This window comes from Hyla sarda, chromosome 6 (assembly GCF_029499605.1).
Source record: "Hyla sarda isolate aHylSar1 chromosome 6, aHylSar1.hap1, whole genome shotgun sequence".
NCBI classification, from domain to species: domain Eukaryota; kingdom Metazoa; phylum Chordata; class Amphibia; order Anura; family Hylidae; genus Hyla; species Hyla sarda.
In genome coordinates, this window is record NC_079194.1 from 225,645,210 (window position 1) to 225,672,527 (window position 27,318).

General features: G+C 42.2%; 1 protein-coding gene across 9 annotated transcripts in view; it reads left to right on the forward strand.

Moving 5' to 3' along the window:
- Positions 1 to 23,050, forward strand: part of WT1 (WT1 transcription factor) — a 54,941-nt gene extending 31,891 nt beyond the window's left edge. For 7 of the 9 annotated variants that reach the window (XM_056526627.1, XM_056526629.1, XM_056526628.1 and 4 more), the window contains 6 exons: positions 2,373 to 2,450; positions 9,055 to 9,157; positions 14,985 to 15,135; positions 15,354 to 15,443; positions 18,054 to 18,146; positions 21,410 to 23,050. In XM_056526627.1, the coding sequence (XP_056382602.1) occupies positions 2,373 to 2,450; positions 9,055 to 9,157; positions 14,985 to 15,135; positions 15,354 to 15,443; positions 18,054 to 18,146; positions 21,410 to 21,531 (637 nt within the window). In that variant the 3' untranslated portion in view covers positions 21,532 to 23,050. The remainder of the gene's footprint in view (positions 1 to 2,372; positions 2,451 to 9,054; positions 9,158 to 14,984; positions 15,136 to 15,353; positions 15,444 to 18,053; positions 18,147 to 21,409) is intronic. The other 2 variants (XM_056526623.1, XM_056526626.1) reach the window with 1 other exon arrangement.
- The last annotated feature ends 4,268 nt before the right edge of the window (positions 23,051 to 27,318 follow it).

Consider the following 27,318-nt stretch of genomic DNA (forward strand, 5'->3'; position numbering starts at 1 on the left):
GTGGCTCGTGGTACAGGTAATATTGCAGAAAATATTACCTTGGAGGTCCTTGCCTTAAGCTTGCGGCCTAAGACCCTGAAATCATTTTTAAGGACGCTCCCCCTACCTCTTACTTTGTCATTGGTGCCAATATGTACCATGACCACTGGGTCCTCTCCAGCCCCACCCAGCAACCTGTCAACCCATCCACGATGTGCCGAACTAGAGTGCCAGGTGGACAACGCATGGTTCAGCGATCCCGGTTTTTGTGACAGATCACCCTGTCTGTCCCTCTAATAATAGAGTCCCCCACTACCAGTACCTGTCTGGCCTGCCCTGCACTCCTCCTTCCCTCCTTACTGAAGCAGACACCCCCCTGGTGGCCAGAGGCATTATCTTGCTGCTCTGAAATGGCATCCCCCTCATCTGCCAACTGGGCAAACTTGTTGGGGTGTGCCAAATCAGGACTAGCCTCCCTGACACTTTTCTCTCTACCCCGTTTTCTAACTGTAACCCAGCTAGCTGCCTGACTGTCCTCCACCTCCTTCCCACTATCCTCCCCCACCTCTACCCCAGAGAGTACTTGCTCAGTGAGCAGGAGACTCCTCTCAAAGCTGTCAATGTATCTCAGTGTTGCCAGTTGCTCCTCTAGATCCAGGATCTGGGCTTCCAAATGAACAACTCACACACATCTCGCACAACAATATGCACCCTCAGACTGCTGATCAAGGATTGCAAACACTGCGCAAAATGTACATCAGACTGCATTTTCCAACATAGAGGTCATCTAGTTATGGGGATTTCACAGATTAACAGCCAAAAACAGACTAAAAATATTACAATTAAATTCTCAGTAAACCTTGTGAGTTTAAAGTCCCCAAAGTGTAAGAAAAGTAACGCTCACAGCGATCTCAAACTCTTGCTTTCAAACTCCTGTTTTACAATTCTCTTTCAGCTGCCTCTCTTTGAAAGCAACACTCAGACAGACCAAGCTCAGAACTGAGTCCCAGACTAAGATTTAAGCACCTGTGGCCAATCTACCCCTCCCCCTAGAGGCAGAGTAGAGAAAAAATAAGGTGAAAAAGGCTGTTTCAAATTCTATCAGTGATCCCTCTATGTGCAAATGTAAGTACTCACACAAGTCACTCTAACTCCACAGATTCACTCAGCACAGCAGATATCTCCTGTTTTACAACTCTCTTTCGGCTGCCTCTCTTTCAAAGCAATACTCAGACAGACCTATATGGCTCCATACTGGTTAGGGCTTGTTCACATCATATATAACATGGATGGGAACAACACAGCTCTCACTGATGTGGCTGCGCATGGACTACAGCTCAGCTCTAGCTTATCCCAGTGCACATAAATAAGGCCGAGCTGCAGTACCAAACACAGCCACGTGGACACAAACATGGATGCTGACCCTTTTTTCTCTTGATTGGTGGCATCTCTGTTATATGGCTCCATACTAGTTAGGGCTCGTTCACATTGCCGTCTGTCCCCGTTATGTTATGCCCATTATTAAATCCATTCAGGACTTTCGCAAACGGTTGAAAATAGTTCCCATTGACGTCAATGGGATTGTTTTACAATCCTTTGTCATTCTTTTGCATCCTTTTGGTTTCTATTCTGTTTTTTTTTTATAGGAAAAAAGACGTTGCATGCAGTATTTTTTTCCCCCGTCAAAAAAACAGGAAGTGAAAAAAATATCATAAATTTAACATTGAAGTCAATGGAAAACGGATGAGCCTTTTATGTAATCCGTTTGCATCTGTTTGCATCAGTTTTTTCCAATCTTTTTTGATCAGTTATTACTTCTGGGCATGTTCAGAAGAGGTGTGAGCAAAAAATAAAAACTGAAACAAACGGACAAGAAAGGATATAAATGGATGCAGAAGGATGCAAACTGATGCAACAGGATGCCACATGTCCTTTTCTTTTGTTTTAAATTGTCCGAGTTGTGACAACACACCTCTTTTCCTGACCGATCACGCCCCTGCCGAAAAAATTTACTTTGTCATTCTTTTGACGGAATACTGTGTGGAATACATGGCCGTCCATGTGGACAGCAATGTCCGCACAGTCCTAGCATTATATGAGCAGGCTGCATTCTGAATCTACAACCGGAATATTCTTGGGCCGGAGATTCTGTAATGTGCTAGGACCAGGGTTTGAGCAGCTTCAGTTACCAATACACACATTAGTGACAGTGGAGAGCCTTGTGCTGGTCCTTACTGTTGCCACTCAATGTATAAAAGTATATAACAAAATATAGTATATATTTTTTAAATAAAGCTATATTAATACATTTTTATACATGTATATATATGTATACTATATTTTCTGTGTATATTGTATACATTATAATAACCACTGTCTTGTTTTTATTCCAGTGATAACCTCTACCAAATGACCTCGCAGTTGGAATGTATGACATGGAATCAGATGAACTTAGGCACATCACTGAAAAGGTAAGACTGTACAATTCACTTCACAGTGTCTCCCCCTTTACTTTTCACATGGGGTCAGACAGAGCTATTCTAGTCAGTGATTTGCAGAACTCATAAAAGCCCGTCCAGCCGACAGGTTGTGACAACACCCATAAATTATGAACCCTCAACGTTAAACCAAAAATTGTGAGCGGACTGTGATTTATGCTGCGTAAAGTGATAAATAAGTATTTTATAACGCATTCAATCATTTTTACAATGACTGTCTGATCTGGCTGGGATTTACCATCCTAATCTCCCCGTTTCAATTTCTATATGTTCAAAAAGCAACAAAGCTTGATAAAGATTTAAATATAATTCTCTGATTCCGTTTCGTCTAGAAATAGCGCCACCTTTGTCCATGTGTGGTATTGCAACCTAACACCGTATAAATAAAAAGAATGGAGCTGCAACACCATACACAATTCTTGGACAAAAGTAATGCAGTTTCAGGAAGAAGGCAGTCATGCTTTTTTTTTTTTTTAGAACCATTTTAATAGACCCAGGCTTCATTATGTGGCTGCTGGTTACAGAAGGCATCAGTCTGGAGCTGTCTCATTGACTTTAAGGGGAACATTTCCTAGGCATGCCGTATAACCCATGCAGAGTTCATTGTGCAGGGAGGGGTAGAATTGTAGCTATAATCATCATCTAAATGTTGGATCCTATGTTATTTCAATAGAGCGCATACCTGACATTATAATCCTGCCTGTGATGATAATAAGGAAACTGCTAAGAAATGATCTCTATAGAATAGGATGTGTCATCTTAATATTAGGCTTAGTGGCCAGAATGATTCAAAACCTATATTCTCCAATCTGAATCAATAGATTACAGGTGGTGGATATTACCAATATATAACATATACTCCACTACCCCAACCAAGTCATTTGGCTACAAAATCACATGCCACAGTTAATTAGAAAATATTTTTTTTTTTACAGGGATGATGCACCCCCCCCCCCATAAAAAATATAAACCCCAGTCAAGGAACCCACACATATAGTCATAGGCGTAAATGTTGGCACCCCTGAATTTTTTTTCTTGAAAATGAAGTATTTCTTACAGAAAAGGATTGCAGTAACACATGTTTTGCTATACACATGTTTATTCCCTTTGTGTGTATTGGAACTAAACCAAAAAAGGGAGGAAAAAAAGCAAATTGGACATAATGTCACACCAAACTCCAAAAATGGGCTGGACAAAATTATTGGCACCCTTTCAAAATTGTGGAAAAATAAGATTGTGTCAACCATGTGATGCTCCTTTAAAATCACCTGGGGCAGGTAACAGGTGTGGGCAATATAAAAATCACACCTGAAAGCAGATAAAAAAAGGAGAGAAGTTCACTTAGTCTTTGCATTGTGTGTCTATGTGTGCCACACTAAGCATGGACAACAGAAAGAGGAGAAGAGAACTGTCTGAGGACTTTAGAACCAAAATTGTGGAAAAATATCAGCAATCTCAAGGTTACAAGTCCATCTACAGAGATCTAGATTTGCCTTTGTCCACAGTTTGCAATATTATCATGAAGTTTGCAACCCATGGCACTGTAGCTAATCTCCCTGGGCATGGAGGGAGGTGAAAAATTTATGAAAGGTGTCAACGCAGGATAGCCCGTATGGTGGATAAGCAGCCCCAAACAAGTTCCAAAGATATTCAAGCTGTCCTGCAGGTTCGGGGAGCATCAGTGTCAGTGTTAACTATCCGTCGACATTTAAATATTAATGAAACGCTAATGCAGGAGACCCAGGAGGACCCCACTGCTGACACAGAGACATAAAAAAGCAAGACTACATTTTGCCAAAATGAACTTGAGGAAGCAAAAATCCTTCGGGGTAAACGTCTTGCGGACAGATGAAACCAATATAGAGCTTTTTTGGTAAAGCATCTTATTCTACTGTTTACCGAAAATGGAATGAGGCCTACAAAGAAAAGAACACAGTACCTACAGTAAAATATGGTGAAGGTTCAATGATGTTTTGGGGTTGTTTTGCTGCTTCTGGCACTGGCTTCCTTCAATGTGTGCAAGGCATCATGAAATCTGAGGATTACTCATGGATTCTGGGTCGCACTGTACAGCCCAGTGTCAGAAAGCTGTGTATGCGTCTTCCAGCAGGACAGTGGCCCCAAACATACATCAAAAAAGCACCTAGAAATGGATGGCAACAAAGCGCTGGAGAGTTCTGAAGTGGCCAGCAATGAGTCCAGATCTAAATGCCATTGAACACCTGTGGAGAGATCTTAAAATTGCTGTTGGGAAAAGGCGCCCTTCTAATAAGAGACCTGGAGCAGTTTACAAAGGAAGAGTGGTCCAACATTCCGGCTGAGAGGTGTAAGGAGCTTATTGATGGTTATAGGAAGCGACTGATTTGTTATTTTTTTTCCAAAGGGTGTGCAACCAAATATTAAGTTAAGGGTGCCAATGATTTTGTACAGACCATTTTTGGAGATTGGTGTGACATTATGTCTAATTTGATTTTTTTCCTCCCTTTTTTGGTTTAGTTCCAATACACACAAAGGGAATAAACATGTGTATAGCAAAACATGTGTTACTGCAATCCTTTTTTATGAGAAATACTTCATTTTCTAGAAAACTTTCCGGGGTGCCAAAATTTACGGATGCTTTTGCAGCATTTTGTAAAACATCTGCAGTGCTAAAGGTTTTCCATGCCTGATCCAGATGGTAGTATGAAAGAGTATTAATTATCTTGATGTGTCTGAATAATGCAGGACAGGACAGTTCTTCCAGAGATAGAAACATTCTTTGTATTCTCTCTCTCTACTTTGGCCAAGAGATGAGAATAATGAACAGATAACTCATCACAGTATTCTGTAGTAGAGTATATGCAAATGTTATTTCTCAACCAGACAACTCCTTTAAAGGGGTTTTCCCATCTAACAAAGTTATAGGGGATAATTTTGAGAATGGGGACTCCAGTCTACTGTAAGATTGTAGGGGCAGGTCGTGAATGCATGCCTCAGCTCCATTCATTCTCTGTCTGAGCCGCTAAAACAGCCTGTTCACCTATTTCCGGTATCTCCCGTAAAGAAGAAATAGAGTGAATGGAGCAATGGGGGCTGTTAAAGAGGTACTCCGGTGAAAAACTTTTTTTTTTAAATCAACTGGTGCCAGAAAGTTAAACAGATTTGTAAATTACTTCTATTAAAAAACATCTTAATCCTTCCTGTACTTATTAGCTGCTGAATACTACAGTGGAAATTATTTTCCATTTGAAACACAGAGCTGTCTGCTGACATCACGAGCACAGTGCTCTCTGCTGACATCTCTGTCCATTTTAGGAACTGTCTAGGGTAAAGGGAAATCCCCATAGCAAACATATGCTGTTCTGGACAGTTCCTAAAATGGACAGAGATGTCAGCAGAGAGCACTGTGCTCATGATGTCAGCAGACAGTTCTGTGTTTCAAAAAGAAAATCATGTCCGCTGTAGTATTCAGCAGCTAATAAGTACAGGAAGGATTAAGATTTTTAATTGAAGTAATTTACAAATCTGTTTAACTTTCTGGCACCAGTTGGAAAAAAAAAAGTTTTTCACTGGAGTACCCCTTTAATAGATGATGACTTTGTCAGAGGGAAAACTCCTTTGATGTCCGAATGCTTGGGTATGTAAAGGGGTTCTTCTCACTGACTACAGCGCTTATCCATTGAACTACATCCCACTGCAGTCAGTGTTGAGGAGGAGAAGGGGACTTTGGACATTTATTCTGGTGACCTATTGTCGTTCCAATAATAGGACACCTAACAGTCCTTTTATAGCTATCTTGTGGTAGGAAAATCCTAGTCATCTCACTCTAGCTTATTTACTATGAAGTGTGATACCATAATTGCTAAAACTAACAAACGTTAAACCAACAAAACCTGTGTACAGTACCCTTATGTCTTAAAGGTGGTGTCCTCCTCTGTCTTTATGTATTTTCTTGGATCTCCATAAGGACTGCAGGGAGGAAATGCACCAACCTTGACCAATTTCTGAACTCTGAAGATAAAGGATGAGGATGGGAGTTTATTTGTAAAGTACAGAATACAATAGAAATAATATGGAACCTCAGCCTTATAATTAACCTCTTAATGACCGCTGATACACCATTTTATGGCTACTGCTTGTAGAGCAGGCTCATGGGCTGAACCCTCTGTACATATGGTAGGTGTCAGCTGTATATTGCAGCTGACACCTTCCTGCAACTCAGGCATTGGACTTTAGTCTAATCCTGGCATTTTAACTCTCTGCATGCCCATCGTTGCATGCAGAGAGTGACCTGACAAGGTGCCATGCCTGTCAAGGCTAAATTCAGAACCCCCACAGGGGTGCCGATTGTCAGCTGGAGGCTGATCTAATGATTGCTTTTAATGGTCCCCTTGGGTGATTAAACAAGAGACATTTTTTGGAGTCTAAAATCCCCCAAAAAACAAAACATACTTGGCATCACTGCAAGTGGAAATGTCCAAACTATTGAAATAAAACATCATTAATCCCACGTGGGGAATGGTGTAAACAAAAAGTAAAAAAAAATAAACCAAATACCAAAGTACCAAATGCAAAAATGTGCCATCATACATCTTTGTAGACCAAAAAGGAAATTATAAGAAAGTTATAAGGGTCTAAATAACTTTAATGGGGTACTCAGTTGGAAAACAATTTAAATCAACTGGTGCCAGAAAGTTAAACAGATTTGTTATTGACTCCTTTATAAAAATTTTAATCCTTCCAGTACTTATCAGCTGCTGTATTCTACAGAGGAAGTTCTTTTTTAAAATTTCTTTTCTGTCTGACCAGTCTGATCACAGTGCTCTCTGCTTACTCTGTCCATGTCAGGAACTGTCCGGAGCAGGATAGGTTTGCTATGGGGATTTGTTCCTACTCGGCACAGTTCCTAACAGGGACAGTGGTGTCAGCAGAGAGCACTGTGGTCAGACAGAGAATAAAGTTAAAAAGAAAAGAACTTCCTCTGGAGCATACAGGAGCTGATAAGTACTGGAAGGATTAAGATTTTTGTTATAGAAATAATTTACAAACCTGTTTAACTTTCTGGCACCAGTTGATTTTTGAAATTTTTTTTCCAACGGAGTACCCCTTTAGATATTTTAAAAGTAGCAAAACATAACAAAAATTATTAAAAAAAAATGGTTATTGTTGCAATCGTGCAAATCTGCAGAATAAAGGTAACATACCAGTGTGACTGCAAAGTTTATGGCTCACAATTTTTCAATTTTATGGTAAAATGAAGGTTGTGTTTAAAAAATACAATAGTTTCTTCAAAGGAACAAGCTCTCATATGGCTCTGTTTGTATAAAAACATGGCAGAAATCGTTGCCGGGGGAAGGGGTTAATGGAGTTCGGCCCATCTTAAAGTTCACAGGCTGTTAGCAAGAAAATATATCTGACCTGAACATGTTTTCAGGCTAAAAGAATCTGTATGGATGATGTACAGCCCTGCAGGAAAAGATGAAAGGTTTTGTTCTTTTCTTTAAGTCTGAAGCAGCAGAATCTGTGGAAAATCAGTCCTAGACGTGGCCTCATCTTCAAGATATAAAGCCAACATTTTTATCTGTCTTTGCTTGGCTGAGAGATACAATGCACAGTTCAGCTTGTCTAGTATCTGTGGACATAAACATAAGCCGCATGCATCTGTAATATAGGCTTTTCCAAAATTCCCCTCCCCCTTCTTACTACATTATCCAGTCCTTCTTTGTGATATTTTTTACTCCATATGTGATTATAGAAACATCACAGAGAATGCTTAGTCCATTCTTAGGTGCCGTGTAGAAGGCTGTGTGGTCCCTTATGGGCCAAGAGGGATGAACGGATTAGTATACATTAGGCTCACTTATGGCCCCCTACATAGGTGTTCTGGGTGCCTACCAATGGGTGCAATTGCAAAAAAAAAAGTTGTCTTAGGAAACTGACAGGATCTGAAGAGACTGCTGTACTTTGTTAATGTGGCGCCCTTAAGTTTAGTAAATTATGGTATATCCTAGTGTTATGGGAAAAGGTCATAAAAAGTAATCCCTTAAAAGGGTACTCCACCCCTAGACATCTTATCCCCTATCCAGAGGATAGGGCATAAGATGTCTGATCGCAGGTGTCCCGCGGCTGGGGACACCACGATCTCCCTGCTGCACCCATCGTTCATTTAGAGCGTCGGGTGCAGCGCCTGAGGCTCGTGACATCATGCCCCCTCCCATAGACTTGCATTGAGGGGGCGTGGCCATGACGTCACGAGCGGGGCATGATCGTGACATCATGAGCCTCTGCCCTGCTCGTGATCGTAACGTCACGAGGGACCTCCGTGACCTTTGGATAGGGGATAAGATGTCCATGGGCGAAGTACACCTTTAACATTGTGCAACAGAAATTCCTTATATTATTATTTTGTTTGTTCAGTATATACAAAACAGCATTTTGACAGTAATGGTTGCACAACACTATCCTTGAGTAAAGTTACAATGTATTCATGTTAGTCCAGATCCTAATTTTACCACTTTAATATGACTTGTTACAAATAATATTGTGTTAAGCAAAACAAATGAGAAGACTATTGTTTTAAATGTTTTTCTATTTATAGTCATGGAACGACTTATGAAAATGACAGTCACAGCGCCCCAATGTTATACAGCTGTGGGGGTCAGTACCGGATACACACGCATGGAGTGTTCAGAGGCTTACAGGTAAGAATGCGAAATTTATATCAGGAATATTACCCAGAGTTTGAGATACTAGAAATTAGATACTTTATATATAAGGTGTTTAGTATCAGGGTTGGATTATTGGGAGGGCCATAGGGGCAATATGTTTCTTCCTTGTAAACAGTAGGAAGTATGGGTTGGTTATTGCTACAGTGGGGCTTAAAGAGGTACTCCACTGCCCCAGAGTTCGGAACATTCTGTTTTGAACGCTGGGTGCGAGCTGTGAGGGTTGTGATGTCACGACCGCGCCCCTCGTGATCTTATGTCAGGCCCCTCAATGTAAGTCTATGGGAGGGGGCGTGGTGGCTACCATGCCCCCTCCAATAGACTTGCATTGAGGGGGCGTAGAGTGAGGTCACAAGGGACATGGTCGTGACATCACGACCCCTGCAGCTCTCACTCAGTATTTGGACCAAAATGTTCCGAATGCGGGGGTAGTGGAGTACCCCTTTAAAATGTCTCATATGGGGCATTACAGAGGTTCAACATCCATGTCAGAAATGGGACATTTCAATATAATGTCATGAGCTGCAACAAATTTCTCAGCTATTACAGCACCACCATAACAGCTCACAGCATAGTGTAAGCCAAAATACCCCTTTTACTGGCTACAGAGCCCTAATATCAAGGAACAATTCCCTGGTGCCAACCACAGATCCCACAAATGATACCCAGTGCTCCCAGTGAGACAGGGCAGAATATCTAATGTGTTTTGGACCTCCATTGATGGCAGACAATTGGGCTGTTGAATTTTAACATGCCTGATCCTTTTATTCTTAAGATACTTATAGAGAAAACATGCATGCTTGACTGAGCGAAGCATGCATGTGTATGGGGTAGGGGGTGGAAGGAATAGCTGTTGGTCCAATTAGCATTCAGCTGACAACTATCCAATGTGTATGGCTAGACACTACCCCACACTCCTCAATCTCTTTGCTTCCGTGCTGATCTGTACTACTTCCGTGATTATCTTCCTATACAAAGAAATAAGTGATGGAGCACCTTTGCTGGGACAGAACTGAAAGTGATACTTCTGCTGAATATGTTTAGGAGACATTTTAAACCTCATAGAAATCCCAATGCTCCAAAGAGTTCCATAAAATGAAGGGTTATTGAAAAACCATCAACAGCTGGCTGGTACACACATTTCAGTCAGGAAAGGAAAAGCTTGACACGTTTCAGGGATAACCTCTTAGTCATAATCTAATATTGCAGTGTACAAGTTGGCTTAAAATTGCCTAGGTTCAAAATCAATTGCAAAATGCTAAGTAACATGTTCAAACACATGGATAAATTCATTGCAGAGAGAATGTTATGTGACATGAATCCTCTATTAACCAAGTGGAAAATAGATGCGATAGGATACAAATCACACACACTATCTATCTATCTATCTATCTATCTATCTATCTATCTATCTATCTATCTATATATGCGTTTTCCCATGTTGCCAAAATGTAGTACACATTTATTCATTGGAAAAAATTATTCAAATTGGTTGATTGTTGGCTGATGTCTTAAAGTCTCCTTTTATCTTAAACAATAGAATAAACAATGAAAAAAAATTTATGGAATATTTATTGTATTCTTATAGAAATAATAATGATACAATAAAATGTAATAATCCAGTAGTCTACCATTCAACCCTTTGCACACTTAAATACAATATGTAAAATGGTTGCAAACAGAATTCTGGTGACATATTTTTAAGACACAGATATAGTCTTATCTGTAAGAAAATAAACACTGCTGACAGTTCCTTCAATATAAGGTGTAGACATGAAGAATGTGAGGAGCTAAGTGCTGTTTATTGGGGCAGATAACAGAAAAGAAACTGTAGCTAAGATGCTGTAGAAAGATTGGGCAACAACATTTAGGAGCTTGAGCACTGAACTAGTAGATGACCACTATTGTCCGATCTAAATACAATAACAAATGATTCTATCAGTATGGTTGGAAGTGTAGGGGAAACTGGATTTCCACATTGGCCCTGATTTACTCAGAGTGGAGTGCAGGTTTTGTTGTGTTCTTTGCTTCTCCGACCTTTTTTTTCCGTGGTATTTACTAATTTACTCCGCTTTCGGAAACTTTATACATGCTTTAAAGTTTAGGGTTTTCTTCTCAGAAAATTCACAGGATTTTAAGAGTGGTTTTCAGAAAAGACGAGTGAATTTGGGTGAAATGTAGGGAACACGCCCCTTTTCTCCAAAACCACACCCATTTTGTATTTTTTTTTTTCACTCTGAGGGATTCTGATTCTGTCGGGTATTTTCTGTTGCACTTTCTGTCGCATGGTCTGTGCGACAGAATTTAGGCTCAAAACCCGACAAAAAGAGTAGGAACCCTGTTAGTAAATGAGGGCCATTGAGTACCACAAACTCTGTGCAGATTGTTCTTGACTTTGAAGCCAGGACCCCAGAACTCTAAGGCAATAGGGTTAACTGAGCCATCATACTGCACCAAATCTACATGTTTGATTAAAGGACACTGGGTTATGACAAAAACAAGGACAAAAACTGCCAGAAAAAAAACAAGTGGAACCTTAGCCTAAAACAGTTTGATAGAGCTCCCCTGTAATGTCTAGTTCTGCCCCAATGAGGCAGATTTTATTAAAACTGTGTTCACATGGGCAACAGACATGCTATGTTGGATGTGGAAAATAGATTTCATAGATTTCCACATCCAACACAGCACAGTGTCACTGCCCAAAACCCTGCTCCCATTGACTGCAGTGCAGTTCAGCACCTAAACTCCCATTTACTTCAGTTCACTTCAGTGTATAAGCTCCCATTAAAGTCAATAGGAGTTTTAGGGTTGGACCCGCTGTGCTGCCCACGGCCAAACAGAAGAGCTTTACATGGGCACATCTTGTGCCCATGTAAACATACCATAAAAGAAAAACTGTCTTTGTTGCCCGTAGCAACAAATCACTGCACATATTTTCTTCCATCAAACAGTTTAAAGGAGTATTCCAGTTTTATACATCTTATCCCTATCCAAAGGATAGGGATAAGATGTATGATCGCAGGGGTCCTGCCGCTGGGAACCCCCGCGATCTCAGTGCAGCCCCTAGCATTCTGTTCAGGGTGCTGCCTCCGAGACTAGGGGGCGTGGCTGTGACGTCACGCTATGCCCCCTCCATTCATGTCTATGGGAGGGGCTTGACAGCCGTCACGCCCCCTCCCATAGACATGAATGGATGGGGTGTAGCGTGACATCACTAGGGGCGTGGCCGTGACGTCACATCCCCAACTCAGAGGCAGTGCTGGCACAGAATGCCGGGGGCTGCACCAAAATCACGGGGGTACCCAGCGGAGATCATACACCAAAAGGATAGGGGATAAGATGAATAAAGCTGGAATACCCCTTTAAGAAAGAGCTGTGATAGACTGCTATGGGCAATAAAGTCAGTTTTGATAAATGAAGCCTGGCATTTTTATTTTGCCCAGTGCACTCCTTTGACTTCTGGTGCCAGTAAACACATTTTTGGTAAATTCACTTTCAGTGGTCTAGTAATATGATAACCCTCCTTTCAGCCACACTTTTATGGCTGACCAACTCAGTTTCTCATGCATTATCAAAGTGTCAGGGCCCTGGGTGATTTCACATTATATCCTGCTATATTTTGGGAATGAGATTATCAGATTACTAAATGTCAAAGTCATTTTCCTTCATATTCCTTCAGTCAAGAATAATGTTCAGGGTTCCGGGTTAGGGTCTGCAGCTTGAAGCAGTTTACATATCTACATTATCTATCTGATATCATAAGGATACATTTATCAGAATCGCTGGGCTGTTTATGGGAAAATCGCTGCTGTCATCAATCTGCTCCGCGCAAAACATAATCACCGCAATATTGTATCACTAAGGGGTCATCGGAGAACAAATAGGACAAGGAATGTCACAGCTGATGTTACATTGTAACTCAATGGTGCCAAACATGCCTGTGGCCTTCTACTGTAGAAATTCAGATTCTATGAGTTTCTTTCCATACAAAAGACAGGGGTTGGTTTTTGCATAAAATTTTTACAGAAAGTTGCCAGCTTTAAAGGGGTACTCCGAAAGGAAATCTTTTTTTTTTTAAATCAACTGGTGCCAGAAAGTTAAACAGATTTGTAAATTACTTCTATTAAAAAATCTTAATCCTTCCAGTACTTATTAGCTGCTGAATACTACAGTGGAAATTATTTTCTTTTTGAAACACAGAGCTCTCTGCTAACATCACGAGCACAGTGCTCTCTGCTGACATCTCTGTCCATTTTAAGAACAGTCCAGAGTAGGAGAAAATTCCCATAGCAAACATATGCTGCTCTGGACAGTTCCTAAAATGGACATAGATGTCAGCAGAGAGCACTGTGTTCAAAAAAGAAAAGAATTTCCTCTGTAGTATTCAGTAGCTAATAAGTACTGGAAGGATTAAGATTTTTAATAGAAGTAATTTACAAATCTGTTTAACTTTCTGGTACCAGTTGATTTAAAGAGAAAAGTTTTCCACCGGAGTACCCCTTTAACCCTACACTACAAAAGTCATACTAAACCCCCATATCCTTATATTTCCTGGAAGTAGAAACCTTACACATTGTCAAAAGGCCACACAACACTTTTTCCCATATTCCATAAAAATGCATAAAATTGATACTCATGGCTAAGATTGGAACACAAAAACCAAGCAAGTACAGAGTCCATACATAACTACAACAGAACTTAATTTAAATTAAATTAAAAACAAATTAAAGATTTTAAAAAAGGGAGTCCAAGTGGGCTTTGGGGGATCATACACCCACATCACACATTGATGAGCTATGTCTAGGATAGACCCTCAATGTATGCTGGAAAAAGAAAAACTTTTATTTTTAACATGGAACCATTAAAGGGGTACTCCGCTCCTAGACATCTTATCCCTTATCCAAAGGATAGGGGTATAAGAGGCCTGCTTGTGGGGGTCCCACGGGGGACCCCACAATCTTGGCTGCGGCACCCCAGACATTCGGTGCACGGAGCGACTAACAATGTGGGGCGGAGGCTCATGGCGTCACGGTCATGCCCCGCTCATGACCTTATGGCCACGCCCCTTCAAAGCAAGTCTATGGGAGGGGGCGTGATTGCTGTCACGCCCCCTCCCATATACTTGCATTGAGGGGGCATGGCCATGACATCACGAGCCTCCAGCGCTGCACCAGATGCTCTAAACGTACGCCAGGTGTAGCAGGGAGATTGCGAGGGTCTCGCCGCTGGATAGGAGATAAGGAGATAAGATGTCTAGGGTCGGAGTACCCCTTTAAGGTGAAAAACAAATACACTGACCTTTGCTGCTCTGGAGCTTCTAAATACTATTTCAACCAAATATTGTTATTACCTATAGTAATATAATGTCCTATCACCAAAGATTGATACATGGGTTATGGTGAACATATTTTTTTATATACATTCAATATAAGTTACCCACAGATCTCAATTATTTAGGAGGAGTCTTCAGTGTTTGCTTAAATAGACACTGTCATTTGAACAAGCTTGTATAGAACAGTAGTGCAAGTGAATATAACAAATGCTGCTTTATATCTAACCAGACAAAATGCTTTTTCCTCCTGTTATTAAATGTTTTAAACCCCCCTCACCCCCCCCCCCCCCACTCCTGCTGCTAAACTCTTCCACTCTAAAAATCAGCTCAGCTTTTGTCTTGTGTGTGTAAGACAAGAAATACAAGTCCATGGAGGGGGGAAGAGGGAGATGGGAAGAGAAGTGGGGGTAAAAATACACAGGCTGCAGAGAGATCGCTTCTAAATTTGAACATATATATTTCTTCTTCTAGGATGTTAGACGTGTTCCAGGAGTGCCCCCAACTATAGTTAGGTCAACTTCAGAAACCAATGAAAAGCGACCCTTCATGTGTGCATATCCTGGATGCAACAAGAGATACTTCAAGCTATCCCATCTGCAGATGCACAGTAGAAAGCACACGGGTAATACAATATTTTCATACTGCTGTGTCTATAGCTTCAGGTTTCGTGACAGATAAAGTTGTATATAGGAGCCATTCTTCTTGTATGAAAAAGGGATCTGTATCTTATGGCATAGGCTTAAACCGCATGTTCATGTGCAGATACCTACTATGAATACTATGGTTTTACCCTATTTTATGGATTTTTTTAACACACAATAATGTCATTTTTTTCTTAAGGAGAAAAACCCTATCAATGTGACTTTAAAGACTGCGAAAGGAGATTTTCTCGTTCAGATCAACTGAAAAGACACCAAAGACGGCACACAGGTTGGTCATGTATATGTGATTGCTGCATCTCCGGCTCTCCCGTAGGGATGCATGAAGGGTCGACACATTTCATTATGGGGAGAAATGGGGTTCCGGGCAGGAGAACACGGGGGGATTCTTGACTCCCTGCAATCTTAAACTCATTCCCTATCCTTTGGATAGGGGATAAGTTTTTTTTTTTAACTGGACTACACCTTTAGAAGAAGAAAGTACAGTATGTGCTTCGAAAATGTGTCAGTCTACATTATGGTACATACGGTATATGATGCCTTTATCCAGGCTTATGTGAAGTGAGAGAAGCAGATGTCATCTATATATAAGACCCCAAAACAAAGCTCACAAGATAAAAGTATTCTTCTAGGGGAAAATAGGAAGCCATACAGAGTCACTATATGGCAGCAGATTTAGTTCCTACCAACAATCAGTGGTGTACATAGAAGAGAGGGGCGCTATAGCAAAAATCAAAGGTTCCTCTACCCCATTTTGGTAACTGGCCAGGAGCTTTGTCTTGTGTATGAATCTAAACTTAATGGGGGAGATTTATCAAAACGTGTCCAGAGGAAAAGTTCTCCAGTTGCCCATAGCAACCAATCAGATCGCTTCTTTCATTTATAACAAGGCCACTGAAAAATGAAAGAAGCCGTCTGATTGGTTGCTCTTTTCCTCTGCACAGCTTTTGATAAATCTCCCCCAAAATCTTTACTAGAACTACTAGAATTCTGGATCATATGGGCAATAATATCGTACAAAAGAAAGAAAATGTGCTGTTTCTCAAGGACAATGAAGATGCAATAAATGGATTGTGGTGTAAATGTGGTTAACGTGTAGTGGTTTATACAATGTAACTGTAGATACTGGGACAGGGGGGAAAGGAGAGGGGGAAAAGAAGAAAAAGGGGGAAAGATATTGCCTAAAAACACCCAAAAATGTACAAATGCAGAGTTCTAAAGTACATTTATTTGCAGTATTTAGATTAAAATAGCCAAAGTGGATGCCGACTATCCACTCTGATAAAGGTAATATTAGCATAATGTAAAACACAGTAATAAATAGAACAATTAGTCAACTGTGTGCGTGATCTTTAAAATATATTCATAGTCCCAAATATAAACAAATGTAAACCTTGATCTCAAAGTCACCTTCAATTGCAAAAACTTATGCTGCCAAAGGCAGAAGCATTAAAGGGTTTATCTGGCAGACAGTAATGGACATGCTTAGGAAGGATCTGCGCTTGTCTTGGGCTAAATGGCTATGTTGTGAGATTACCATAATACTGTGGCTAGCTTTTTGTGAACTTGTATTTCCTGTTTGACTTATGTTTTTTTTTTTTACTACAAATCCCACAATGCAATTTTCCTCCCTCTCACACATCAGCCACCCCACCCGTTAAAACAAAAGACCTGTGGTTTTCAATCAGGGTGCCTACAGCTGTTGCATTAGTTGCAGATTGATCTTTCTCCCACCAAGCGATCACTCCACCCATTGAAGCAGACAGGCTCCCTGTCATCAGCTGACTAGTGAGTCAGGTCTCGGCCACTTTGCAACCTGGGAAAAATCATAGACAACAGTCATTTTGTATGCTGGTAAAAATAAATATTGGGGTGAAAATCACAGAAGAATTGTTAGAAAACCATCGCACACAAAAAATCCTGGAATACCCCTTTAAGAAGCGTGTTTATAAACAAGTGGAGAAGCGCTGGAGATTCTCAATCTTGCGGCCACTATCAGAGCATTAGCTAGTAAGCGCTTGTCCTGTAATATTATGTAGCGCGACACGGCAGTCGGCAAGATTGTAATAAGTGCGGGGTACCAGTCCACTCACCCGACCTCACGATGTTTGCCTGGGAGGGAGATGGATCCTCAACAGGTCCGGATGTTCGCAGCGCCTGGCAGTGTGCGGCGAGGTCTGCCTTCTTACAGACAAGCCGCACTAACAAGCGATGTGCGCTGTGCTGGAAGCTGTGGGTTCTTGTGGAGGAGCACGCGCTTACAGTCTATGCTGTATTGGGCTGTAAATGGTGGAGAGCTGGCATGCTTCAATCCGGTTCTGCAGTTAATACATTTGCAGTCAATACATTTTTTGCAGGTTCTTCAATGGTGACTTCTGAGATCTTATCAATGCTCATCAGACGTGTTTCAGGCTGTCGTAGCCCTTCCTCAGTGCCCCAGTATCTACATTATATAAACCACTACACCTTAACCACATTTACACCACTATCCATTCATTGCATCTTCATTGTCCTTCAGAAACCAGCACATTTTCTTTCTTTCTATTACTGTCAAGCATTCATTTGCACATTGGATGTAGCCATTAGGGATCTACATCGTACTGGAATTCTCAGATGAACCACAGATTGAGTACACCCAAATTATTATTTTTTGTTAATAATATGGATGTGAATGGAAGAGAATTTTTAAGTTAGACAAAAAATTGTTACCTATTATGACAAACAGGAAAAATAGGGATTCATACATGTGCAATCAATATGGTGGAACAATACTGGTAACCTGGGAAGCATGCTCTATTTAATTTGTATTTTTAGTTTTATTGACTAACTGACTTATAATAAGGGCAAATATGTCTTAACCACATGATCTCATTGCCCTTAGGTGTCAAACCTTTCCAATGTAAAACATGTGAGCGAAAGTTCTCCAGATCTGACCACCTGAAGACGCACACCAGGACTCATACAGGTAAAACAAGTGCGTAAACCTTTATTCACATTTTTTTATTCATGTACTGTCTTTATACTTACATAACATCGACATAACATAATAGATCGATAAGATGCTACTTTGAAAACTTTCTTTACTGATCTGTGCAACCTTCTGCATTACAGTCCATTCTCATCCACAGCTATAGTCACTTTTCTGCTAATTGCTCAGCTAAAATCTAGCAACATCTCCTAAAGTGTTTCTGTTGTTTGCAAAAAAAACTTTTTATATAATGTAGATAACGCTATTATATGTATATTTGTAATATACATTGGTTAAAAAATTTGTACATTAAATGTGTATATTTTTGGGTGAGAAAATGCTGTCCCCGCAGCTATTACCTGCATGTCTCTGTGAGTAGAATAAATACAGGAAATGTGGGCTGGACAAACAAGGCTCTGTGCATTGAGGACAAGCAGGGCTCTGTACACAGAGGACAAGCAGGGCTCTGTGCAGTGAGGACAAGCAGGGCTCTGTGCATTGAGGACAAGCAGGGCTCTGTCCATTGAGGATAAGCAGGGCTCTATGCACTGAGGACAAGCAGGGCTCTGTACACTGAGGATAAGCAGGGCTCTGTGCACTGAGGACAAGTAGGGCTCTGTGCACTGAGGACAAGCAGAGCTCTGTACACTGAGGACAAGCACGGTTCTGTGCACTGAGGACAAGCAGGGCTCTGTACACTGAGGACAAGCAGGGCTCTGTACACTGAGGACAAGCAGGGCTCTGTACACTGAGGATAAGCAGGGCTCTGTACACTGAGAACAAGCAGGACTCTGTACACTGAGGACAAGCAGGGCTCTGTACACTGAGGACAAGCAGGGCTCTGTATACTGAGGACAAGCAGGGCTCTGTACAGTGAGGACAAGCAGGGCTCTGTACACTGAGGACAATCAGGGCTCTGTAAACCGAGGACAAGCAGGGATCTGTACACTGAGGACAAGCAGGGCTCTATAAACTGAGGACAAGCAGGGATCTGTACACTGAGGACAAGCAGGGCCCTGTACACTGAGGACAAGCGGGGCTCTGTACACTGAGGACAAGCGGGGCTCTGTACAGTGAGGACAAGCAGGGCTCTGTGCACTGAGGACAATCAGGGCTCTGTACACTGAGGACAAGTGGCGCTCTGTGCATTGAGGACAAGCAGGGCTCTGTACAGTGAGGACAAGCAGGGCTCTGTGCACTGAGGACAAGCAGGGCTCTGTGCACTGAGGACAAGCAGGGATCTGTACACTGAGGACAAGCAGGGCTCTGCACACTGAGGACAAGCAGGGATCTGTGCAGTGAGGACAAGCAGGAGTCAGGGCTCTGTACACTGAGGACAAGTAGGGCTCTTTGCATTGAGGACAAACAGGGCTCTGCGCAGTGCGGTCAAACAAGGCTCTTTGCCGTGTGGAAAAGAAGGGCTCTTTGCATTGAAGACAAGCCGGGCTCTGTTCACTGCGGACAAACAGGGATCTGTGCAGTGAGGACAAGCAGGGCTCTGTGTACTGAGGACAAACATGGCTCTGTACACCGAGGACAAACAGGGCTCCGTGCACTGAGGACAAGCAGGGCTCTGTACACTGAGGACAAGCAGGGCTATGTGCAGTGAAGACAAGCAGGGCTCTGTGCAGCGAGGACAAGCAGGGCTCTGTGCAGTGAGGAGAAGCAGGGCTATGTGCAGTGAGGAAAAGCAGGGCTTTGTACACTGAGGACAAGCATGGCTCTGTGCACTGAGGACAAGCAGGGCTCTGTACACTGAGGACAAGCAGGGCTATGTGCAGTGAGGACAAGCAGGGCTTTTTACACTGAGGACAAGCAGGGCTCTATACACTGAGGACAAGCAGGGCTCTGTTCACTGAGGACAAGCAGGGCTCTGTGCAGTGAGGACAAGCAGGGCTCTGTACACTGAGGACAAGCAGGGCTCTGTACACTGAGGACAAGCAGGGCTCTGTACACTGAGGACGAGCAGGGCTCTGTAGACTGAGGACAAGTGGGGCTCTGTGCACTGAGGACAAACAGGGCTCTGTACATTGAGGACCAACAGGGCTCTGCACACTGAGGACAAGCAGGGCTCTGTGCAGTGAGGACAAGCAGGAGTCAGGGCTCTGTACACTGAGGACAAGCAGGGCTCTGTGCATTGAGGACAAACAGGGCTCTGCGCAGTGATGTCAAGTAAGGCTCTTTGCTGTGATGAAAAGAAGGGCTCTTTGCACTGAAGACAAGCAGGGCTTTGTACACTGAGGACAAGCAGGGCTCTGTGCAGTGAGGACAAGCAGGGCTCTGTGCACTGAGGACAAACATGGCTCTGTACACCGAGGACAAGCAGGGCTCTGTGCAGTGAGGACAAGCAGGGCTCTGTGCAGTGAGGACAAGCAGGGCTTTGTACACTGAGGACAAGCAGGGCTCTGTGCACTGAGGATAAGTAGGGCTCTCTACACTGAGGACAAACAGGGCTCTGTGCAGTGAGGACAAGCAGGGCTCTGTACACTGAGGACAAGCAGGGCTCAGTACACTGAGGACAAGCGGGGCTCTGTACACTGTGGACATGCAGGGCTCTGTGAAGTGAGGACAAGCAGGACTCTGTGCACTGGGGACAAGCAGCGCTCTGTACAGTGAGGACAAGCAGGGCTCTGTACACTGAGGACAAGCAGGGCTCTGTACACGGAAGACAAGCAGGGCTATGTGCAGGCTCCTGGCTTGTCGGTTATCCTGCTGCGTGAACCAGGGGCACACAGGCAAGAGCAGGCATTTTTTACACCCCAAAATATACATTTTTTTTTAACCAATGTATATTACAAATATACATATAATATCATTATCTACATTATGTAAACGTTTTAGCAAATAACAGGCACACTTTAATGGAAAATCATGTGGTCATTGGCCATGTCATGTGGACTGATTTTTGTTTGCTTGTGGCAACGTAGCAATGCATCCTTACTAAGAACTACGTAGCAGGCCCACAAGTTAACCTTTGCACAAACCTCTATATATACCAGCAATAGGTATCTTTTAAGGTGAATAGGTACATTATGGTAACTTTTACTGGTTTTATAGTTTTTACCTTTTATAACTGATGGGTACATCTCGGTGTTAGGTTTACCTAGATTAGTCTTTTCCACACTTTGCAAATTGAGAAATATAAATTCTTTATGTAACCTTTTTTGGGGTTTTTAGCATGCTTTATTTTTACCTTTATGTAATATTTGATCCTCAGTTACCAGTGTTTGGTGTTCCTCCTTGATAACTGGACATTTCTATGTTGACAGGTGAGAAGCCTTTCAGTTGCAGATGGCCTAGCTGTCAGAAGAAGTTTGCCCGGTCTGATGAGTTGGTCCGACATCACAACATGCATCAAAGAAATATGACAAAACTTCAGCTGGCCTTATAGGTGCCAAAGGATGAGGTTGAATAGACTTATATATATATGTCTACTGTATTATATACAAAGATTCCAGCACTTCCACCCAGTGGACTTCTAATATACCAATGAAGAGGTGGGACTTGGCTGGCTGACCTGGCTACAGGAATGGGTGGATTCATCTATCGCAACGGCCATAAAGCTGGAGGCCTAAAGGCCGAATGAGTCTTTCAATATCCGTTCAGGGCTTTATTTGGAAAAAAGAAGCGTTTGGCCAATAAAATTAACGTGACCCTTCACATGGGGAACCTTGGACAACACTGGTCAAATGAGGGACTATACTTATACTGTATATAAACCTTATTCTACTTATTTAACTTGCGGAGATGCAACACAGTCTGCAGCATGAACAAGTCTATAATGGTAACATTGATGTAGTGTTGTTGTGTGGTGAGGTTTCTACTGATTTTCCAAAGCATTGATGCTTGTTCTTAGTTTTTTTTTTCCTGCAGATGTTTTACTTTATGCAGAAATATTGCTGGCAACTTAATAATGGACATCCATTATACAGTAGGTATCTTTATATGGCATTCAGGTGGCAATACAGTAGGTAACATTTACTTTATCATGTTTGGCTCAACTACAGATTACTCAATCCTAATCTGTCTTCAATTAAAAAAATATAAAAATTTGAAAATAAACAATTACCTACTATACACCCCAAGGTGTAGCTATAGGGGGTGCAGTAGTAGCAGACACACCTGGGTGCTGGTGCCTGAGGATACCATAAGGCCCTTCTGCCACATAATAAGATACTGGGACTATGAATAGCATGGAAAGTTTGGGCCCTGTTAAATTTTGCATTGGTGGCCTGTAGCTTTTATACTTCTGTGATGGCAGCACACATTGGGCCTCATTTACTAAGAGTTTCGGGTTTTTACTAGTGTGAAAAGTTGTTTCAGACTTGTAGGATTCCACTCTATTTACTATTGGGAAAAGTCGGGAACATTTTCCGACCAGCTTTTTCTAGGTCGATATTTTATGCCATTTACCCCAGGATTTTCTGTGAATTCAATAGTAAATCCATTGGGTTGTGAAGCCACACCCCTTTTCGGGTCAATCACGCCCACTTTGCGACAAACCACGCCCCCTTTTCGGCTTTTCACAGTGCAATGTCGGGTTTGTTGGATTTTTTAGGCGCACACTGTCGCAAATTGGCGGAGACTGGCGCAGACTTGTCTCAGACACTGCGCCAAAATAACCAGACAAAAACCAGTCGGTTTCAGCTTAGTAAATGAGGTCCATTGACTTTAAAGGGGTCAACCAGGAAAAAGCAAATTGCAGGGTCTCTTGCTGCTTCAAAATTTTTGATATACATTCCAAAAACACATAAACAGAGCATTTGATTTCACTTTTCAATTGGTTGTCCATATCTCATTCCATCTCATTGTCAAGACTGCACATCTTCACAGTTTTTTGATGGAACTTCCGTCAGCTTAAAGGAAAACTGTAACCCTGATCATCCACAGTAAACCCAATACACTGGGTTATAGTGTAGGTGACCAGGAGTCCAAAGAGGTCTAGTGGTTTTCTTCCTCAATTCAGTTAATTGTGTGCAGGAGGCGGGGCCACTAGGATGTGGTGTACCATAATATGAATATGCTAATTGAGGGGCCAGCAGTAGAGTGGAGAATATGAAGCAGGGGGCGGCCAGCTGGCGGGGCCCCACCTCCTGCATGCAAATAACTGAATTGAGCAAGGGAACTTTTCCGAGCAATATCAAAGGAACCAGTGGACCAAATTTGGTAAGTCACACCTCTTTGGACTCCTGGTAACCCGCACTATAACCAAGTGTATTGGGTTTTGTGTGGGTGATCAGGGTGACAGTTTTTCTTTAACCTGTCATCTAACTTTCCATCATGGGAGTTGGACAAAGGTCCTCCTCTACAGCCATTTTACCTAACGAGTAGATTGCACCTCAAAGCCTCCATGATGGGAAGGAGGTCCGGATCTCATTTTGCTTCCCCAACCTGTTTGCTTCCCCAAACTTTGCATCTGATTCTTACGGGGCAATATAGGAGTCCAATACATCACTATTTTAAGAGTATGTAAGTATGAGTGGGATGTTTTTATATTTTTATTATTGAATGGAGCATTGAAGAATTATTTTTTGTAGACTTTAATTTATTTTACAGCTTTTAATAGAAGTGGGCAGTCTGCCAATAAACATGCTTAGGTTTTTCCATGACTCTAAAGTTAACTCTGGAATAATTCACTTACCTGTTTGATGGGCTAATGGTAAATGCCATGACTACAACACCCAGAATGTTTTCTGTGAACCATTATGTTATTACGTATCCATTTATTGTAATGTATTTCTGAGGAAAAATTGTCATGTTCAATTCTTCGCGCGGTTTGACATTTGTGAATGGTGTAAAGGCTGCACTGGTTATGTGGCCAATAAATGTAAATATGCTGCTTAAATGGTAATAAAATGTAATGAGGTATAATAGAATTGTAATCTTGTCATTTGTTACCATAAACAGGAAGCAGTGTATGACTTTGTAAGACTGGAGTTCATCTGAACATCCGCTTTTTATTGAAAGTTAAACAGGTACTATCATTTGGAAGAAAAACTTTTCACATGTCCTGGGACATGTCAAAAGTTTTGATCGGTCATGGTCTGGATGTTCAGACCCCAACTGATCATTCGATAAAGCCAGGAGAAGTGTGCACTAAGCACATTCACTACCTGTTTTGACCGTGCAACAGAGGTGGACTTCAACAGGAATTTCTAAGAGGTCTGAACACCCCATCAAAACTTATGACTTATCCATAGAACGTGTTAAAAATTTTTGTACATGAGAGTTACAGTACACTTTGAGCTTTGCTGTTGTCATTGCACATAAAGAGCATTATCAATAATATCCTGTCAGTGGCAAGTGATGGTCTTCAGGCTTACCCTTCCACAGCTGTGAGTCAGGTCAATCCAGCTTTTAGTTTCTTTTCAGCTGCTTGCAGAGGGCTTTTCTGCAACTAGCTCTGGATCTTGTTCAACTTTATAGCAGATTCCTTACAACTGCTGCAACACTCTTGACAAGCTGTTTCCCCTTTCTCCTCTCTCTCAGCTGAACTGCAAATCCAAGATGGCCATGAGCACATGTCCAGACTCCTCCTTCCCCAGCTCAATTCACTGCTCTGTTCATTTATTTTTGCAGTCTACTGAACACGTCATGTAATTGCAGGGTAAAAACTCAACAGTAATCCCAGGGGGTGACATACATATAGACAACATCTATAAAATATGTTAAGGTTTTTAATGAAAAAAAAAAAAAAAACTGTAGCGCTGTAAGGGTATTTAAGGGTATTCCTTCAAAAATTATAGTCAATGGGGTCTGTCAGGCCCCATTGGTGTTCATTATGTGGGTTTTCTGGCAATTATAGTTTTTTTTTTTTTTTTTTTTCAGGAAAGGGGAATTATGAGGCAAATATCTATAAAAATAGGGAAAAATAATTGAAAATTCTCTGTAGTTCTCATACATTTACTATGCTGATAAAATCAAAGACAAAATATGTCTCCTAGTATCCTAATAAAAAACTATAAAACTTCTACTATAGAAGTAACTCTCTGACTATGGTGAGCTGAAATATCAGGCTTTGTACATTGAGGCTTGGGTCTCTGGAGAGGCTCAGAGTACACAAGACCAAAAATATTTGCAGAATGTCAAGCTGTGCATTTTCTTGAGATGCTCATTCAGTGAGGAGGTCAGGAATAACACAGGATTTATGACCTTATGGTGAGTAAATACAATAGTGGATGACAGTCGGGAAATGCATGTACTCAGAAAATATGTGTCTGCAGTTTCATTAGATCCATCAAAAGGAGACATAGAAATGCAGAAACGGGATTCATGGCTTGTTGTGCTGGAGCGAATTATATACACTGCTCAAAAAAAATAATGGGAACACTATGATAACACATCTCAGATCTGAATGAATGAACTAATCATATTGAATAGTTTCGTCTTTACATAGTTGAATGCGCTGACAACAAAATCACACAAATATGATCAATGGAAATCAAATGTATTAACCCATGGAGGTCTGGATATGGAGTCACACTCAAAATCAAAGTGGAAACCCACACTATAGGCTGACCCAACTTTGATGTAATGTCCTCAAAACAAGTCAAAATGAGGCTCAGTAGTGTGTGTGTGGCCTCCACGTGCCTGTATGACCTCCCTACAATGCCTGGGCATGCTCCTGATGAGGTGGCGGATGGTCTCCTGAGGGATGTCCTCCCAGACCTGGACTAAAGCATTTGCCAACTCCTGGACAGTCTGTGGTGCAACGTGCCGTTGGTGGATGGAGCGAGACATGATGTCCCAGATGTGCTCAATCGGATTCAGGTTTGGGGAACAGGCGGGCCAGTTTATAGCATCAATGTCTTCCTCTTGCAGGAACTGCTGACACACTCCAGCCACATGAGGTCTAGCATTGTCTTGCATTTGGAGAAACCCAGGGCCAACCGCACCAGCATATGGTCTCACAAGGGGTCTGAGGATCTCATCTCGGTACCTAATGGCAGTCAGGCTACCTCTGGCAAGCACATGGAGGGCTGTGCGGCCCCCCAAAGAAATGCCCCCCAACACCATTACTGACCCACCGCCAAACCGGTCATGCTGGAGGATGTTGAAGGCAGCAGAATGTTCTCCACGGTGTCTCCAGACTCTGTCATGTCTGTCACATGTGCTCAGTGTGAACCTGCTTTCATCTATGAAGAGCACAGGGCGCCAGTGGCGAATCTGCCAATCTTGATGTTCTCTTGCAAATGCCAAATGTCCTGCACGGTGTTGGGCTGTAAGCACAACCCCCACCTGTGGAGGTCGGGTCCTCATGCAACCCTCATGGAGTCTGTTTCTGAGTGAAGTCATGCACATTTGCAGCCTGCTGAAGGTTTGCAGGGCTCTGGCAGTGCTCCCCCTGCTCCTCCTTGCCCAAAGACAGTGGTAGAGGTCCTGCTGCTCAGATTTTGCCCTCCTATGGCCTCCTCCACATCTCCTGATGTACTGGCCTGTCTCCTGGGAGCGCCTCCGTGCTCTGAACACTACGCTGACAGACACAGCAAACCTTCTTGCCACAGCTCGCATAAATGTGCCATCCTGGATGAGCTGCACTACCTGTGTGGGTGGTAACTTGTGTGGGTTGTAGACTCCGTCTCATGCTACCACTAGAGTGAAAGAACCGCCAGCATTCAAAAGTGACCAAAACATTGGTCAGGAAGCATAGGAACTGAGAAGTGGCCTGTGGTCACCACCTGCAGAACCACTCCTTTATTGGGGGGGGGGGGGGGGGGTTTGTTAACTGCCTATAATTTCCACCTGTTGTCTGTTACATTTGCACAACAGCATGTTAAATTGATTGTCAATCAGTGTTGCTTCCTAAGTGGACAGTGTTATTTCACAGAAGTGTGATTGACATGGAATTACATTGTGTTCTTTAAGTGTTCCCTTAATTTTTTTGAGCAGTGTATAATTGAGGTACTGTGTACTAGGATCTACAGCAGTGTTTCCCAAACGCGGTCCTCAAGTACCCCCAACAGGTCATGTTTTCTGGATTTCCTTAGTCTTTCACAGGTGATATAATTATGGTCAGTGAATCAGGCATCACCACAGTTATATCACCTGTGAAAGACTAAGGAAATCCAGAAAATATGACCTGTTGGGGGGGCTTGAGGAGCGCGTTTGGGAAACACTGATCTAGAGACTCTACAATACTTTGCATACCGAATGTTTTGTAAGTGCATACGTTCCATCC